This window comes from Gasterosteus aculeatus, chromosome 4 (assembly GCF_964276395.1).
Source record: "Gasterosteus aculeatus chromosome 4, fGasAcu3.hap1.1, whole genome shotgun sequence".
Taxonomy (NCBI): domain Eukaryota; kingdom Metazoa; phylum Chordata; class Actinopteri; order Perciformes; family Gasterosteidae; genus Gasterosteus; species Gasterosteus aculeatus.
Window position 1 is genome coordinate 18003052 of NC_135691.1, and position 16769 is coordinate 18019820.

The window sequence follows — 16769 nt, forward strand, 5'->3', positions numbered from 1 at the left end:
AAAAACTTTTACTTTTGGGCGAGCGTTGTCATGTTGTCGAATCGAGCTGTCCCAGAATGTGGAGATAAGGTATTTCAGCTGTTTGAGGAATCTCCTCTCAATGTTTTGCTGCATCAAGATCGCATTCATGTCCAAGATGCATTGTTACAAGAGAGAAATATTCTGGAAAAACACATTTCCCTACTTTTTGTGCAATGTTTATATACAAATCCCTGGAGTAGATAAGATGGGACTCACTAAAACATACATATTTAAATAGCTTTATCTAAACACACAGCCCGTATAAAGCAAAATACACAACACACAGCTGTCTTGATGATTTTTAATTAAAATCTTTACAAAACAAATCAGAGATGACAGAACATTTATAGCAAACCAGTCAAACGCATTTCTAAAAAATGAAAACTCAAAGGTTGTCATTCAGGTTGTGAACGTAATTTTAAAATGTATGGTTTCATCCTTCCTGAGAATATAATAATAATAATTTAAGAAAACAGATTTTTTTAGAAAATGTCTTCCCTTCATGTTTCCATAAATAAATTCAAACCACCGAGTTGCCTTCTGTGCTGAACATTCTTGCGTACTTGGATTCCCCTTCACTTTAGCTATAACTCTCTTTGTTTAGATTATCTTTAACATGGCCGCTTCCCAGGGTCCTAATTGGACCAAAGCTTTTTCATGAACAGATAATAGAACCCAACAGACACAATCTCGTTATCCTTTGTGGATTTCAAATTTCTTCAAGGCAAACTCCAGAAACACGGTCGGATAAAATCATCACAACGGACAAAAGAAAATTCAACAAACAGTTGTCCACTAACCTTGATATTAAAATGTGCGTGTGTGTGTGTAGGACGTACTGTGTGTTGTTCCTGAGATGCTACAGAGCTACACTTCAACATTTTCCCTTTTAAAATCCATCCATAAAATATGTCAAAAGATCTGATTGGAATCAACAATTTATCACAGAATGTTGTTCTGTATGTAGCATGGGCTAAGCTATTTCATCAATAGACACATTTATTTGATCTTCAGAGATCTTATCGTCTGTTGCGTAGATCCTACAGGGCATTGATTTGATTCTAGAAGCTCAGAGTCACGGTCCACTAAGAGCTACAGCGCCTCTTGCTGCGCTCGTTTCCAGTGCTGCTTGCCAAGTTCTAATTGTGGTGCTTTCGGTCGAGAGAATCATTGCCGTGGCTAAGAAACACATCTGGTAGCTTAAATGTTTCTTCTCTTCTTCCATTGCCTCCGTCTACATCTGGACGCCGGCGTACAGGTCCTCTATCTGGCCTCTGAAGTGCTGTCGCATTTCGTTCCTCTTGGCCTTCAGTGTCGGAGTAAGCAGGCCGTTCTCCACGGAGAACAGCTCGGTGTTGACGTAGATGGACCTCACCTGAGAGCAAACACACCATTACGCACACGCATTAGCAGGATGAAGATGTTTAAAATCTAAGCTGAATTCTGTGCCGTACTATTACCTGCTCAAAGGACTTGAGGCCTCCTTCCTTCCCCAATCGCACCATGTCCTCAAAGATGGCCGCCTTCACTTCCTGCACGGAAGAGAAAGAGAGGTACCTCAGAATTATGACGTAATTTTGATGCTATGCTCATGACTCAAAGCTCTTAGTGTCTCTTTCAAGACAACAGTTGTAGCCATCGTTCTTTTAACAAAGATTAATATATCTTACAATAGCTACACAAATTAGAAGTTCACGGTACTGTGTCATTTTGTACACACCTGCATGTGCATACAGAGGAGGAAAAAGTGAAAATAGAACGCAGTGCAATCGCTGCCCGATTATTGCCATAGTTAATTTCCTTTTTCTGACACTGTTTGAATTAAAAAAATAAGTTTCACAACAACAGTAGTATTTGTTGTAAGTTATTGGATTTCTCCGTCTATGTTCGTTTAAGTAGCTGATATTGTTTAAATCCAATCAATAACAGTATTTCTCTTCCAGATGATCTCGTCTACCCACCCTACCCATCATTTACATCTCCAATCATGTTCCAGATGGCTTCTTTTCTATTTCGATTTAAAAATATTTGACTTTACTCTATTATGAGTGAACATTTTTATATTAATGTTCAATTTTAAACACATAATGATTGGAGTGATCAAAGCTGATTCTTTCCATACGTCATTTTAGACTTCTCTGCTTAATGCAGGAATGCAAACACATGTATGGTAAAAAAAAAAAAAATCTGCACAATTCACACAAGTCACCCAAACTGATGTGAAATAAGCGGGAGGTGCTGAAAAGCACGCTGTTTGCATCCCTGTTAATGAATATAGTTGAGGGGCGTCCTCCACAAAAACAAAAAATATCCAAAGATCAGCCTCACACCACTTTCTTTTTGTGCATCCATTCAACCCAACACAAATAAAATACAGCGCTACTGTACTACTTTCGTCATCAGTCATTAAACGGTGTAAAACATATATGTCAAACTCAAGGCCCGCGGGCGGGATTTGTTTTATTTTTGTCCTTCAGGATAATATTTATTTACTATTAGAGCTGCCCCACTGCTATATTGTATATTATAATACGGGTAGATGAAATCCAGCGTTCTGATTGGTTGAGAGTGAGTCACGGGGGGTGCGTCATTGAGCGATAATGTACAGTTGCTTCACATTGACCCGAGCGTTCCGTATCACTGCGCACTCACAGTAGCTTTTAGCTCGGTGGCGATCGCCGGAAAAACCTGGAAATCCCACAAATGAGCAGTTTCAGGCAATTAAGGTGGACGTCATCAGCGATGTGAATGAATGAGCTGGTGTGGAACCCAATGCTAATCAGTCCACCGGGGGTCCTATTGTGTGAGTGAGCGCATGCCACATGAAAATGATGCTGACCGGACCGCCGGCAATGGCTTTACCGGTCTGGCCTCAAAGTGGGCCGGAGTGAGTGCGACACCCCCGGTGTAAAGTATTACCGCTCTGCCACAGAGGTCCTGGTAGCTGCCCTCCAGTCCCAGGGTCCTCTTGGTCCAGCTAGACAGGAAGTCGGGGTCAGGTACCACCACTGCCACAAGATATGCCTGGAGATGAACACAGTACACCAACGGCCGTTAAACAAGAATGAATAGCACAACATCTGTGACACACACACACACGTGTCACAATGTGCTCTGCGTACCTGCAGACTGTCTCCATGCACAAAGACCTGCGCCACGGCGTCGCACCTGGTGTAGATGTTCTCTATCTTTTCAGGAGCGATGTACTCCCCCTGTGCCAGCTTGAAGATGTGCTTCTTCCTGTCCACGATGCGCAGCGTGCCATTCTGTCCACACACATGCGCACAGGATTACATTTTCTTCACATGTCCACTAAACGTTAGAAAATAGAACAACTACGGTGGAAATTATTTTGTGAGATGCTGAGATGAGCGAAGTGAGGTGAGGAACTCAAAACGGCATTGCTTAACCTACAGGAAGCCATTTCCCAATGTCTCCCGTGTGAAGCCATCCATCTGCATCGAGGGCCTCTGCCGTCTTCTCGGGGTCCTTCAAGTAGCCCTGGAACACGTTGGGGCCCTTGACGCACACCTAGAAACAAAAATACACACACACACACACACACGTATTAGTGAAGTATGATTATTGAAGAGTGTCTGTGAAGAAATCCGCTGGTGTGCGCTCACCTCTCCCTCTCCGTTTACTGCCAGGTAGTTCATCTCGGACACGTCCACCAGTTTCAGAGAGTTACAGGGCAGAGGGGCTCCTACGTGACCTGCGGGCAGCTCTTCATTAAGAACTCAGGGCGTTCTCTGTTTTAAAGGATCAATGAAGCCGTTCTTATTCATTACCTGCTTCCCATTCTCCGGGCATGGTCATGGTGCATCCAGCAGTGCACTCGGTTTGTCCATAACCTTCATAAAACTGAGACAAAGAACAAGCATGTGATTATTATTACTGTCATGACTACCACTGCTTTAAACACAGGATTGTGCAACGTAGAAGCGATTGGGGTCAGAGAAGGAACGCGGAGCAGGATGTTGAGATGAGGCTGCATTTTCCATTTTTTAATAACCTGCTGCACTGGAGACTTTCAGGACAGGTGTGTGTGTGTGTGTGTGTGTTACCTGACAGCCTACTGCAGCTCTGAGGAAGGTGAGGACAGTTGGGGAGACGGGAGCGGCTCCTGTCAGCATGAGACGCACGCGGCCTCCGAGGCTGGCCTGTAGAGGGCAGCACACTGCGTTAATGCTGCACAGCAACATCGGCGCATCCCACAGACACATTCTACATCACAACATTCTACATCACTACTCCCTGCACGTTTTACTGTGTGCTCTGAAAGATGAGGTAATGCATTACATGATAAGCTAAGATAATACATGCTTGGTGTAACAGCAGCAAAAACGTCAAAAACAACAAGCGTTAGTAAAAACAAGGAAGATATAATAAAGAAGTGAAAGAAATCTAATGGGACTAGAATCCAGATTGGTCAGTGGCATTCACATCATTGTTTGTGGAATATCTAATCTCTTGGTAATTATTTTATGACCTTCTTCTGACTGATGCTTTGGGAAGCTCCCTGCTGACCATGACTTCTGCTGTGAGATGCAACTCACACAATGTCAGGAACGTTATTTGGAATTGAAAAGAACTGACTTTTATTTAACATGAGATTGAATGTGATTAAATCTAAACACAGCCACGTCCCCATTTAGAAGAAGGTGTGCACACCTATGCAACCACCATTTACTTTTCCCGCTAAAAGGTTGATTTTTTTTCTTCCAATTGATGACGTTATAGGTCACCGTAAGATTTGATTTGTGGTCTTTTTTTTTAACATCCTAAAAAAATGGCCTTTTAACAGAGGCGTGTAGACCTTTTTATATCCACGGATACATTGAGAGAGAAAGCTCAGTTCTCTTGCTGCCAGCAGTGTCTACATCTACAACAATGTTCCAAGATATGTACACACACGCACACACACTACCAGTCGAAGGTGCCAGAATTGACTGGTATTTGAAGCTGATTATATGTGTGCATATCTGTATATAGATTCACTCTTTTATTTGCCTCATGGCTCATTGTCAACACAAGTTAATTGAATGAATTGCACATTTCAACCAGCCCTCTTGGAAAAAACACCCAACCACACAGTGGCATGCTGGGAGTTTTTAAACCGCGCGGCTGGCTCCGCGTACCTGAACCTTCTGGAAGATGAGCCGATCCCAGATACTGTCTCTCCTCACGATGCCTCTCCTTATCTCGGCCTCCTTCCTCCTGTAGGCGAATCCCAGCAGCCAGCGCTTTAGGGAGCTGTTGGCCTGCCCAAATATCTACACACAAACACACACACACACACACACACACACACACACACACACACACACACACACACACACCCTTAATCTGGGTGCTACAATCATGCTAAATGGCGGCGACAGGGACTTCATGAACAGTGACCAGATTCAGGAGCATCAGCGCCAAACCTACCTTATCATACATTCTGTTCAGCAGACGGGGGACCACAGGAAACACAGTGGGTTTTAGTGTGTTCAGGTCATCTGACAGCAGCCGAATGTCTCCCTGGAAAAAGCCAATGCTAGCTCCGTGCACTATCATCACTCCCTGTCAGCAAAATCCGAACGGTAGAGAGCAGAGGAGTTAAGAGGTCACCAGAAGTCAGTATTAGGGAGATCAACACACGATGCTTTGAAGGACTAATGTTGTGTTTTTAGGGCGACTACAATACCTGGACTACTCTCTCAAACATATGAGCCAAGGGCAGGAATGAAATGTGGACATCACTGAGAGACAAAGGACAGGAAACCTAAAACACAGTATGCGCACATCCACGGAAAGACAAACACACAAACACACCGACGGACATGAACCAGACAGGAAGGGAGAACAGTCAGCGTTTGTACCTCCACCACCCTCTCAAACATGTGGGCCAGAGGCAGAAAAGACAGCATGACATCATCGCAGGTGGTCCTAGCGCACGACTGGAGAGAAGAGGGAGGGACTTTCACAACGCTGATAATGTTTCATCTCTGGCGACTCCTCGGCAAATGTGGATGCTGATTTGGCAGAAGGTTGGGAGGTATTTGGAAGCAATAAAGCTAAACTGCAGTCACTTCCTCCTCCTTTCCTTACATTCCTGTCCGTCCTGGGCCTTTTAAATGAGTCTCTAATGTTCCTTTAGAGTTTCTCCTGATGTGAGCGACCAAAATCTTTTTTTAAAGGAAAGGTTGAGATGTGCAGGAAAGGAAGAGGCGGAGAAGGGAATGAAGTAGAGAAGGAAGTAAGGTAGGAAAGGAGGAGACAGAAGACAAGATGGAGGACGACAGAAAAGGAATGATTGAGGTCGAGTGGTAAGTACCGGAGGAAAGGGAAAGGGGGATGACGGTAGGAGGTCTAAAAGGCAATAGAATAGGAATGGAGGAGGTAGAGGAGGAGGAGCTCTTGTAGTAGACATGAAGAGGGGGAGGCAGAACGAATGAGGTAAAGAAGGAAAGGAGAAGGTACAGCAGAACCCCCCCCCCCGATTTAAATCCTCAAATGTCCTTCTCATCAAGAGAGCTGGAGAAGCTCTGACTGTTTAACTGTAACTTTAACAGCTCAGCGTTCACACTCACCTCCGTTATTTTGATGAAGGCTGAGCAGTTGGACACAACATTTTTATGTGTCAGCATAGCTCCCTTTGGGTTTCCTGAGTACACAAACACATACACAGACCATCAAGTTACTAAGAGTAAGTATATATGTAATATAGTGGCATATTTCAGATGATTGGGTTAGGGGGTATTAAGCTTGTGTGTGTGTGTGTGTGTGTGTGTGTGTGTGTGTCACCGGTTGTTCCACTGGTGAAGCAGATGAGAGCCATGTCCTCGGGCTGCGGAGGCTGCAGGGATGTGGGAGTGTTTGGTCAACCAGCGCCAAGTATTTGAAGTTATTTACAGGATAGTGTGTACTAACCACTGGTTGGTGATGGTTGGCCTTCCCAATGGCCTGAGCAGCAACAAAAGCACATCAATGAAGCCATTCAGGATGATGTCAATTGAGAGAGAAAATGACAAGAACAGTGATAATAAGATCTCAATAAAAAATCATAACTGGAAGGAAGGCACACAGGGAAGGAAATCAGATCAAATGAGACGACACCAAGGCAATAGAAAAGCAGAAAAGAAGGTGATGAAAGGAAAAAAACAAAAGTTGATGCAGATTCAGAAACAAAAAAACTTGTGTAAGTTTCTTATTGAGACAAAGTACAATGTCAGACTGTGGTTGGTATTGCTGCCCCATGTGGCCAGAAAATAGCATTACATTGTTGATAACCTGTTGCCCGTGGATGTGTCATTGTGTTGTTAGTACGAGCTGTGCACAGAGCCTGAGCTTGGATACTTTGTTGACAGGTTTATATAAAGCACTGCTTGTATGAGATAGCTTTCTTGTTTAAGTGAAAGGCTTATGTTATCCTGTTTCATTGAATTGGTTGCGTCACAATATCCCTTCACACACGTTGCACACCTTGCCCTTCTATAGAAAAACAAGCAGAGGGACAAAGGGACAAGAGACAGACATAGGTGGTGATGGCTGAACCTCCATCTCCTGCAGGCTGAGGATGTGGATTCCGGCCCGCCGCCCCCTGTCCACCAGCTCCTCACTGGGCGTCTGCATCAGGACAATGTTTTTCACCGAGTGCTTCCTGTCCCGGACACAGTCCAGCACCAGGTTGACTTTGTCGACCACGTCGCACACGATGGTGGAGATGGAAGCTGCAGAAGCAAGGCAAACGGCACACGGCGACAGATCAGGGCAACACGCCTGGTTCTCCACCAATGACAACGTGGTGACATGAGAGGGCATTAAAGCATGTGTCGGCACCGGGGTTTACCTTTGTCTATGATGTAGCCGATGGCTTCTGATCCCAGTGTGTCGTACAGAGGGACGGACACCAGAGAATAGGTGTAACATGCCAGCTCGCTGATGGTCCACTACACACACACACACACACGGACAATCATTATAGGGTGAGACAGTCATTCAGAAACAGCACCAGTAGAACACAGGTACACAGGTCAAATAATAAATAGGCTGAATATGCACTTCAGTTGGAAATGTCAGCACTGACGTCAGAGTTCATTGATTCTTTACTACCACGTTTGGCCGTTGAAATGTTCTGTTTAGCCTCTCCATGTAAGGTTTGGGATTGCGCAGGAAGTCTGGTTGATTATATTTTGTCAAATCAGCACCATCTAGGCCTGTATGCTGTATTATCTACTGGTAGTTGCTGTTTTTCATCTACATGTGAATGTACAGACTACTTTGATCCAAGACAACATCAAAATGGGGAGGAGATTTCTACGCAGAGTGGCTGACATTTGCTCACCAAAGGACATTGGACGTAATGATATCTGAATCTGAAAATATCAATGTGTGTCTGTGTGTTTGGCCCGAGTTATTGGTCGGTGAAGCGGATCGGGCTCGATGGGTGAAGCTTGTGTCTACCTCAGGTTTGTTCTGAGAGAAGATGCCGATGTGGGGGTCTGTGGTCTTGGAGTGTCCTTTGTGAAGAAATGCTGAACCCAGATTCTCTGTTCGCTCCATTACCTAAAAGACACACAAACACACACACCTGTCAGTGCTCCACAGACTCACAGCAAAACTTTGTTCATCCTCATACAAGGGATGTGCAATTCCAAACAATAACAGGCACTGTTACTGCATAGCTAACATTTCAAAGGCCAACAACTTGCTCAAGTTGAATTCATGTTTTACTAGTGAGAGACACCTTGCAATCTGTTTTATTTTTATAATCAGAGACATTTGGACATTAAAGCCTGGAAGCACTGGATCTGATGTCTCATAATGAATCTTTGCTGCCAAATAATCTCAACCAACACTAGTTATTCTTATTGGATTTAGGAGGATTGTTAGCCAAAAAATAAAGAAAGAGTCATAAAGAAAGAGAACAAAACAAGTGTCAACCTTTGTGAGTCGTTAAAATGGAACATTGTGCAGTGTTTCCCACACATAGACTAATTTGTGGCAGTGCGCCACAAATTCAACAACGGCCGCCACACATTGCGTTTGGTGCATTTTATTTTTTTAAATTGCTATTTAAGTCACTCACGCGTCTCTCACACACACACACACACACACACACACACACACACACACACACACACACACACACACACACACAGCCCCTCCCCTCCGTGAACACCACGTGCCTTTTTTTAGCAAGCCCCGCAAAATCCGTTGCTCTGACAGAAGTTGCAACTACAACAAGTAGTATAGGGTGTGAAATGTGTACTTTTAGTACGACGTTTGTATAGACGTGGATCGCTGTTTTGTATTTACTCTAGTTCAGCATTAATTTGTAACATAGAACTTTATTGAATTATTCCAGTTCAGCGGTCAGCCTGCACACATTGGCGTTGAATCTGTGGGAAACACTGTTGTGAGTCTGCTTAAATGTGAAAGTATCAGTATTGTGTATGGAATGAAGGCAGACGCATGTGGAAACGTGCAGGGACACTCCGCTCTGAGGGTGACGGGCAAAAATCAGACCCTGAAAGGCTTGGTTTTGGTGTTGGGTTTCCTCTGGCTCGGGGAAGGTTTGTCTGACAGAAATGTAACTTATATTTGGCAGATTCAGGGTGGAATGGCAGTGCTCGCTTCTGTTGTTAGCTTCTTGCTTCGATTGAAAACTGCATCGATTTACAGAGTTTGTTCAGTTTTGGCCAAAATTTGCAATTGATATTTTATTATTCTGTAATAATTGTTGGAGTTGTGTTTGGAGCATGTTTAAACATATTGTTTGGCTTTGTAGCCCAGACTTTAAGCTTTACTGCGGTGTGTGGCATTATTATATGAGTTCATGATGAGCTCCTTTTATTGATGTTTTGTGGTAGACATTATGGCAGCGTCACAGGATTCCTGTCGCCAGCAACAGTAACGTGAACGGGAAGTTTCTTTGCGTGAAAAGAAACTTCCCTGTTTGTCCAGAGGGGGTGCCGCAAAACAAAGGTGTCTTTTAGCGGTTTTAACTGAAATTCACATATAAAACAAAATGCACTCTTGTAGTTCCTAATTCATTAAATACGTAACAATAGACACTGAATTCAAACATGAAGGTCATATTCATCTTGATTTAAACCACCACTGCGCTGCCTGAAACCTTCAGCCCGAGGAGTGTTTCTAAGGGGACTCACCTCTCTGTAGGACATCCATTCATACGGCTGTTTTGGTTTCCTGGAGCCAAGACAGGGGCCATTATCTTGAAGATGAAAGGAGAGGCACAGGGAGAGGGGGGGGGTGGAACATTAAACACCATCTTATCCCACATACACACTGAACCTGCACCAATGGGAGCAGTATTATCTGCTACAGACATATAGGAGGAACCTCGTTATGGCTGCTGTAAAACTATGTTATTTATAGTGGTGTTAAGATGGTATGATGTAACCAGTGTAAACTCAAAACCTTGGACTTTATAGTATTCTGTACAGGTCATTTGAGGCAAACCAACATTAGGCAAATGAGTTCACGTGAGTAAATGTAATGTTAATGTGTACCTCTAGTTTACTCCTATGCCACGGTATCCAGAACATGAAGCCACGTGTACGAGGAAGGGCCTGTCTACTTCTTGATTAGTAACAAGTAGGATATATCAATGCACTAGTGACTTACTGGAGACTCTGAGCCCTCTGAGGAAGAACTCATACATTGTTCTGGCATCGTCGTAAAAATGTGAAATGTGAGCGTCTCCGTTTGACAGAACCGATCGGCGCGCCAACTCCCCACCCTGAAAAAGACACACAAGTGCGATGTGAACGATGCATCTGACAGTAATTTCAACATGCGTTTCAGTCCCTTGCTTGGATGATTAATTCACAGGCAGCTACAGTTTGGTTAATTGTGGGACTAGCAGAGAAATGGAAAAGAGCTGGAACGGCATGCAGCATGATTAAGTGGAACATCCTGTATTTATATATCTTGCATACTGTGTAATGGGACACAACTATTATATGGCAGTCCTCTTTATGAATCCGTGCATACTCACAGGAACCTCTACCGACTGCATACAGAGGTCACAAACTGGTGGGAGGGCCTTGGGCCGTGTTGCCAGGTAGTAGCTCGTGGCAGCAGCCACTGCCCCCATGCTGACCAAGATGGGGGTGGAGACGTTCCTGATGTACTGGCCGACATCATCCAGATCTGGCAACCTGAGCTTCTGCAGGAAGTCCTGGCTCAGCATGGCGCTGCCGACGGGTTCCCAGAGGAGTGTGTGTTGGTGAATGTGTTTGGTGTGGGGGATTGTCCGTGCGTCGGCTCGGTGTGTGTGATGGCGCTGAGAGCTCTCTGCTGGCCCTGAGGTCAGCTAATGAGTGTGTGTTGGTGGGAGTGTGTGAGGTGGGAGGCTGGACAGGAGGAGACCTGAAGGGAGAAAGAGACAAAGTTATTACTTCCAGCCAATTCAAGCCGTCACAGCGTAGACCGACCGAGCAGCCGGCAGACAGAGCCAGGACAACCCCCTGCCTCAAGAAACTAAGTCTGGAAGGGTTTTTTCAAGTTTACAATTGAAACGTCCTCGGGGTAGCAGGCGCGCATGTGTCTATGCGTGCACGTGTCTGGGTGGAACGGCCATGTGCAGCGAGGAGTGGACAAACTGTGCTCTTTGTCTACAAACATCAAAGTATTGTACATGTGATGTATTGTCATTCTTGAATCCACTCAGACTCAAGGTGAACCTCCAGCAGAACGCTGTGCTTCTACAGCCAGTTTGTCCTGAGAGAATAAAATAAACAGCTCACATTTCAGTATAATTAGATCTCTTGCATGTCTAACAGATTAACTGAGGACACGTTGAGCAGGTTCTGTATGTTTGTGGTTAACAGGTGGTGAATACGGTAATCAGTGTAGTGACAGAGGCATACACACACAGGTGAAGCGACACGCTAGAAGAGCGAATTAAGAATAAACAGATTAGAAACAAAGTGTGAGGTCTTTAGGTAATACAGACAGGTCCACCTCCACGTGAACCTGAAACTACAGCGATCACACCAACAAACACACGTCAGATGAGGGCGTCAGTAGAACACAGGGAAACGTATCAGACACCAGTGAGCCTCTTACCGTCCCACCAAGACATTTGTGGGAAAGGATATTCTCACAAAGCTTCAATTGCCACAAAACTCATCAGTTTACAAAGTAGTGGTTTGGGAACGACCAAACTTCATTAAGCCAGGATGTTGGTCAGTATTATTTGTGTTATTGTTACACAATAACATCATCATCAAATCTCAACAGCCAATCCCGTCACAAGTGACAATGAGATGATATTATGCTCAGTTCAGAGTAGCACACGTAGAGAGAGATTTCGTAGGTCCTGCGGTCATAACCTCGCTCACATTAACACTCATTGCCAAAAGCTACTCGTTGCACTAGAAGGTTACAAATTAAACTTGAGGCTTGTAATGAAAAGAGTGTTTTCTTTCTAAAGTTCTGCTCAAAGTTCAACCCTTTTTTCATATTGCTCTTTTCAGACTCATAAAGTACTCCTTTCTAGATGATAATCTCCAGTGATGGCATCCAATTCACTTTACAACTTAAACAATAAAGCCCGTACACACAGTACACACAAATACAGCTCTCAGCTGCTGTGTTTTCTGGCACACGGTCAAAGACATTAAACATAGTCACTGAGATACTTCAAAAGGTAGCGGACATGTATCTGTGTCCACCTCTGAGCTGTGCAAGACAAGACCGCACAATAGCTGACAATACAGAGTCTACTATTCTGTTCCCTTTGAGATCCCCTCCTCACCTGACACAGAGCAGCCACGTGCGATACCGGCTTCCTTTACTTTGTTTCAGCTGGACCTCCACCGACAGCGATGTTGTTAGTGCTGCTGCTACGGCAACGCGCCCACTCACCAGGTCTCACACGGACGTGTACCACTGGGACGAAAACAGCCGACAAAGACTGTTACAAGATACAACTCGGCTAATCTTCCAATCAAAGGTCAGACTTGCTCAACCCAGGGCTCTGATTGGCCGGTCGCATCAAGACGATCGGTCTGATTGACTCAACTTGGTGTAAACAATCAATAGACGTCCTTATCCGCAGAGAAAATCAATGAGATAGTAAAAAGCTTGACTGAATCGTTCAGTGTTTTTTTGTAATTACTACTACTACTTTGTAGTTACCAACACATTAAAATATATAGCATACTATATACCTAATATATTGTATTGTTCATAAACACAGCCTTGTCCAACTGTGGATTCCATAAGTCATGAATAGAAATGGACTAAGTACCTGGTGAAAGCCAGCAGGTTAAAGCAGGCTCACCTTTCCCCCAGTGACCTACGACCCAGGTGGGGGCTGCTGAGATGATTAGGTGAGGGTGAGATAAAAACTCAAAGATAGAACTGGAGAGAGGAAGCTGACCGGTCCACATTTGTGGCTTTCGTATTGGGCTGTGTTTTGTCCATTTTGTTCATTAATATCCCAAAACACTGAAAAATGAGATTAGCCATTTCTTAAGGTTTGCGTTTGTAAATTGCTCTTTTGTCTGGTAAACAATCTTACTCTTGCATGCAGCTGATTGACGCATAATACAAAAAAAAAAAAAAAATCCAATGCTGTGTCTAGTGTTTTGTTCTTTATGAAACAACCCTGGGCAAGAAGTTTGCTCTGGCGGATTTAACTTGTGACGGCTTAACTGAAATCTATCTGACCTGAGGTGAGATGGCACACAATTCTCCATAACAGCAACTCAACTTCAGTCACAAACACCAACACAACACAATTCTTCAATTCACATTCATTTATTTGGGCCTCACAGGGAACAAACAAATGGGAATTGGTCCAGAATTCCAGTCACATAACTTAACACCTTTGTTGGATGATGTGCTGAGGGGCTGTCGTCCCACTTCGCAGCCCCAACCGTCCTATTGCGTGTGCGTAGTCAAAAAACATGGATCAAGGTGCTTGCATTAATCTCATTGCTTCCTTGTCTAGTGCCAGTTCAATCGCATCGACACTTCGACAGTCACTGCAGTGCCTCTAGTCACCACGTCATGCTTCTCATAAACAAAGGGGTTGTTTTTCGTCTCTTATCCTTGAAGGAATTGAACTGTGTGCTCATCAGACTGCAGCACTGAGATAGTCAGGAGGTCACATATGTTCTCTTCTCATGAAGGGAAATTATTTCATTAAAATATGACGATTATCGAACAAAAAAGAGATATCTGGCCGTTATTATATAGACATCAGTGTAGATGAATATAATTGTACTACATTTTCCTTCCAATTCATTTCAATTCATTTTATTTTGATTACAATTCAATCAAATGGGAATACTTTAAAACAAAAAGGATCAAAGCACCTTGATAGTGTTTCCGTCAGAATTCATCAGGAATGGCAGTTTTATCTCCACAGCTGAGGTTCAAATAATAATTAGTATTGTTTTAAATAAGTTGATGTAAAAGACACATTTTCCATTAAATCTGAGCTTCTCTCAAACATTTGTGTCTCCCTGTGAACCTAAACACCATCACAGAAATGTACTTTCATTTCAGCCTCTGGTCTCATATCAGTTGGTGATAGCGTAGCTTAACTACAGCTGAGTGAGTGGGTAATAAAGGGGAAAACAAGTTTGGAGACATTTTCTTAGTTAATTCAATGAGTGTGCCCAAACTTGAGTGGAACTGTATGAAAAAATGTTATTTTATTATGTATAACGTTATAATGTAATAATTATGTGTGTGTGTGTATTATAACATAATACAGTGAAATACAGCAGGGCAGGAATTCAAGACACTGGTTGGATCAGGGACTCGCGGTTGTGGGTTATATTACAATAATAACTATGTAGATAATCGTTATATTTAGCATGAAAAAAATGTTCTACGTAGACATTTTTTGAATAGTTTCTCAATGTTTTGGCATCACTGCGTATCAATATGATGAACTTGTACAAAATTAAAAAGGAATGCATGGACGTGACTAAATACACGAAGTACCTCCGACACATACAGGAACACCACGTTCCGACTACGTTAACACGTCACATGTCCTTCAGCGACTGTCAAATCAAAGTCGTCCTGTGATTTTATGAAGGCACGTGACCCGCAGTGCTCATCCGGCACAAAGTGCATCCGCGTGCATGCCGAGGAGAGCCACGAGGGCCACGACACACAGAAGACAAAAGGCGGGGGCGGATGCAAGGACCCAATGACAGATGGCTCAGTTCAGGGATTTCAGCCAATCAGTGACGAGTCACCTTTCGCCTTAAAACCGGCAGTGCCCGTGTCAAGGAGACCGGTCGTCATGTTGACACTTTATCCACATGAGGGATGTTCTTACTCGGTTTGTACAGAATGTTGTTGTATCTTTACTCACGTCACAGTACCGCCACGACTACCACACAGAAGTGAACACACACCAGCGAGCCGCCGCCAGGCGAACCCGCACAAAACCGCCCGTTGGGTTTTAAATGGGGGGGGTAGCCAACACGTACAGAATGTTGAACTTAAATGAGTCTGAAGCCATTTTGAGTTAAGTTAAGTTATAAATGTATGATCCGACCCCGTCCATGAAGTGACGGTCCATGTAACGTTACAGCTGCGTTACCGCGCACACTCCGCGCTGCAACGCGCCACGGTGATGGCAGAATGAAACATTTAGACATGTTTACGCCAAATTGAAAGAAAATGTCTGTACACAACAGTCTCTAGCAAGAGTATTCATGTTTAACAACACTGCCAGATATTTGAATAGTTCCGACCTGACTTCGCTTTCAATAACGTCCCATGCGTTGTGCGCGCTACATGTATGTATTTATGTAAAACATGTGGTACAACAAGGCAACAAACAGACGGACATTTTTGTGGCTTGATATTAAAACGCCAACATCAGCGGACTTATTAGAAGTAACGCGTTAAGTTGCTTCCCACCTGTTAGCAGCGGATCTCCCGGCTTCTTGTCGGTGCTTCTGCGTAAAGAACACTACAACTTCCGGACAAATGTTTCAAATTAAAATTATTTCTCAAAACATTTTCTTAAGATGAATAAACGAGATACATGGTAGGTGTGTGATAGCGTGCAATAATACATTTGGGAGAGTTTCACGCAAACAAAAATACTACCGTTGTCCTCCAAGTGGCCTTTTGACGGCGAGACCATTGCAGGATGTTTATTTGTACTTCATTTTGAAGGCGAATTAGTTCGATTTCCGCTCATTTTGCACGAAAGAGGCACGATATGAAACGCTTGCTGCTAACGCAACAGATCACGCGGACAAAATCTCATTTCGGTTTAAATTGAATTAACATCATAGCCCTCCATTTAGCAACCACTCACTGTGTTGCTGCATAGTATGTCCCTTTTGTTGTACAATCAGCAAATAAGAGACACAATTGTCATCTGTTCTGAAGTCTGACAGCTTTGTCAAGAGTGCAATTGGTCGGAGTTGTAAGCACTTGGAGGACAAAGGACAGTGTACGCGTGCTTCTGTCCGCAGAGTCCGTCTCCGATGTGAAGTTGCTGAGTAGCAAATCGTAAGCTCTAACCCAGTGACCTGAGTCCTTCCCTTTGTGCATTGTCGAGAGCAAGAATCATCCGTGGCACTGCTTCTTCTACAAAAAAAGATAATATCAAACTCCATATCATTCCTTAATGATTACTGCAATGAAAACAAATCCCCCAATTACACACTGAGACCATCTAGTCACTTCTAAGTACATTCTAATAATAAAGTTCAAACAACAGTACAAACGTGTTGTGTGTCTGC

General features: G+C 43.7%; 1 protein-coding gene across 4 annotated transcripts; it reads right to left on the reverse strand.

The window, feature by feature from the left end:
• Positions 1–308: 308 nt before the first annotated feature.
• On the reverse strand, positions 309–16062 carry LOC120817905 (long-chain-fatty-acid--CoA ligase 1). Of its 4 annotated transcripts, none has more exons than XM_040174570.2 (21): positions 15934–16062; positions 11033–11406; positions 10660–10774; positions 10182–10246; positions 8473–8574; positions 7859–7958; positions 7564–7739; positions 6940–6972; positions 6814–6865; positions 6600–6673; positions 5714–5791; positions 5455–5589; positions 5163–5297; positions 4089–4184; positions 3813–3885; positions 3648–3736; positions 3436–3552; positions 3144–3287; positions 2941–3045; positions 1482–1553; positions 309–1396 (listed from the first exon to the last, which is right to left on the reverse strand). In XM_040174570.2, the coding sequence occupies exons 2-21, from the start codon at positions 11225–11227 to the stop codon at positions 1256–1258; spliced, it is 2097 nt and encodes a 698-aa protein (XP_040030504.1). In that variant the 5' UTR covers positions 11228–11406; positions 15934–16062; the 3' UTR covers positions 309–1255. The 4 variants fall into 4 exon arrangements, with proteins under 4 accessions (XP_040030504.1, XP_077958248.1, XP_040030503.1 ...); XM_078102122.1 differs by lacking the exon at positions 5714–5791 and adding an exon at positions 5889–5966; XM_040174569.2 differs by lacking the exon at positions 15934–16062 and adding an exon at positions 12797–12955.
• Between the last annotated feature and the right edge of the window lie 707 nt (positions 16063–16769).

Coding starts and splice junctions, on each gene's coding strand:
- LOC120817905 (XM_040174570.2), bottom strand. CDS start 11,227: ATGCTGAGCCAGGACTTCCTGCAGAAGCTCAGGTTGCCAGATCTGGAT. Junction 7,740..7,858: donor CGGCTACATCATAGACAAAG/GTAAACCCCGGT, acceptor TTGCTTCTGCAG/CTTCCATCTCCACCATCGTG. Junction 3,553..3,647: donor CAGTAAACGGAGAGGGAGAG/GTGAGCGCACAC, acceptor TTTTGTTTCTAG/GTGTGCGTCAAGGGCCCCAA.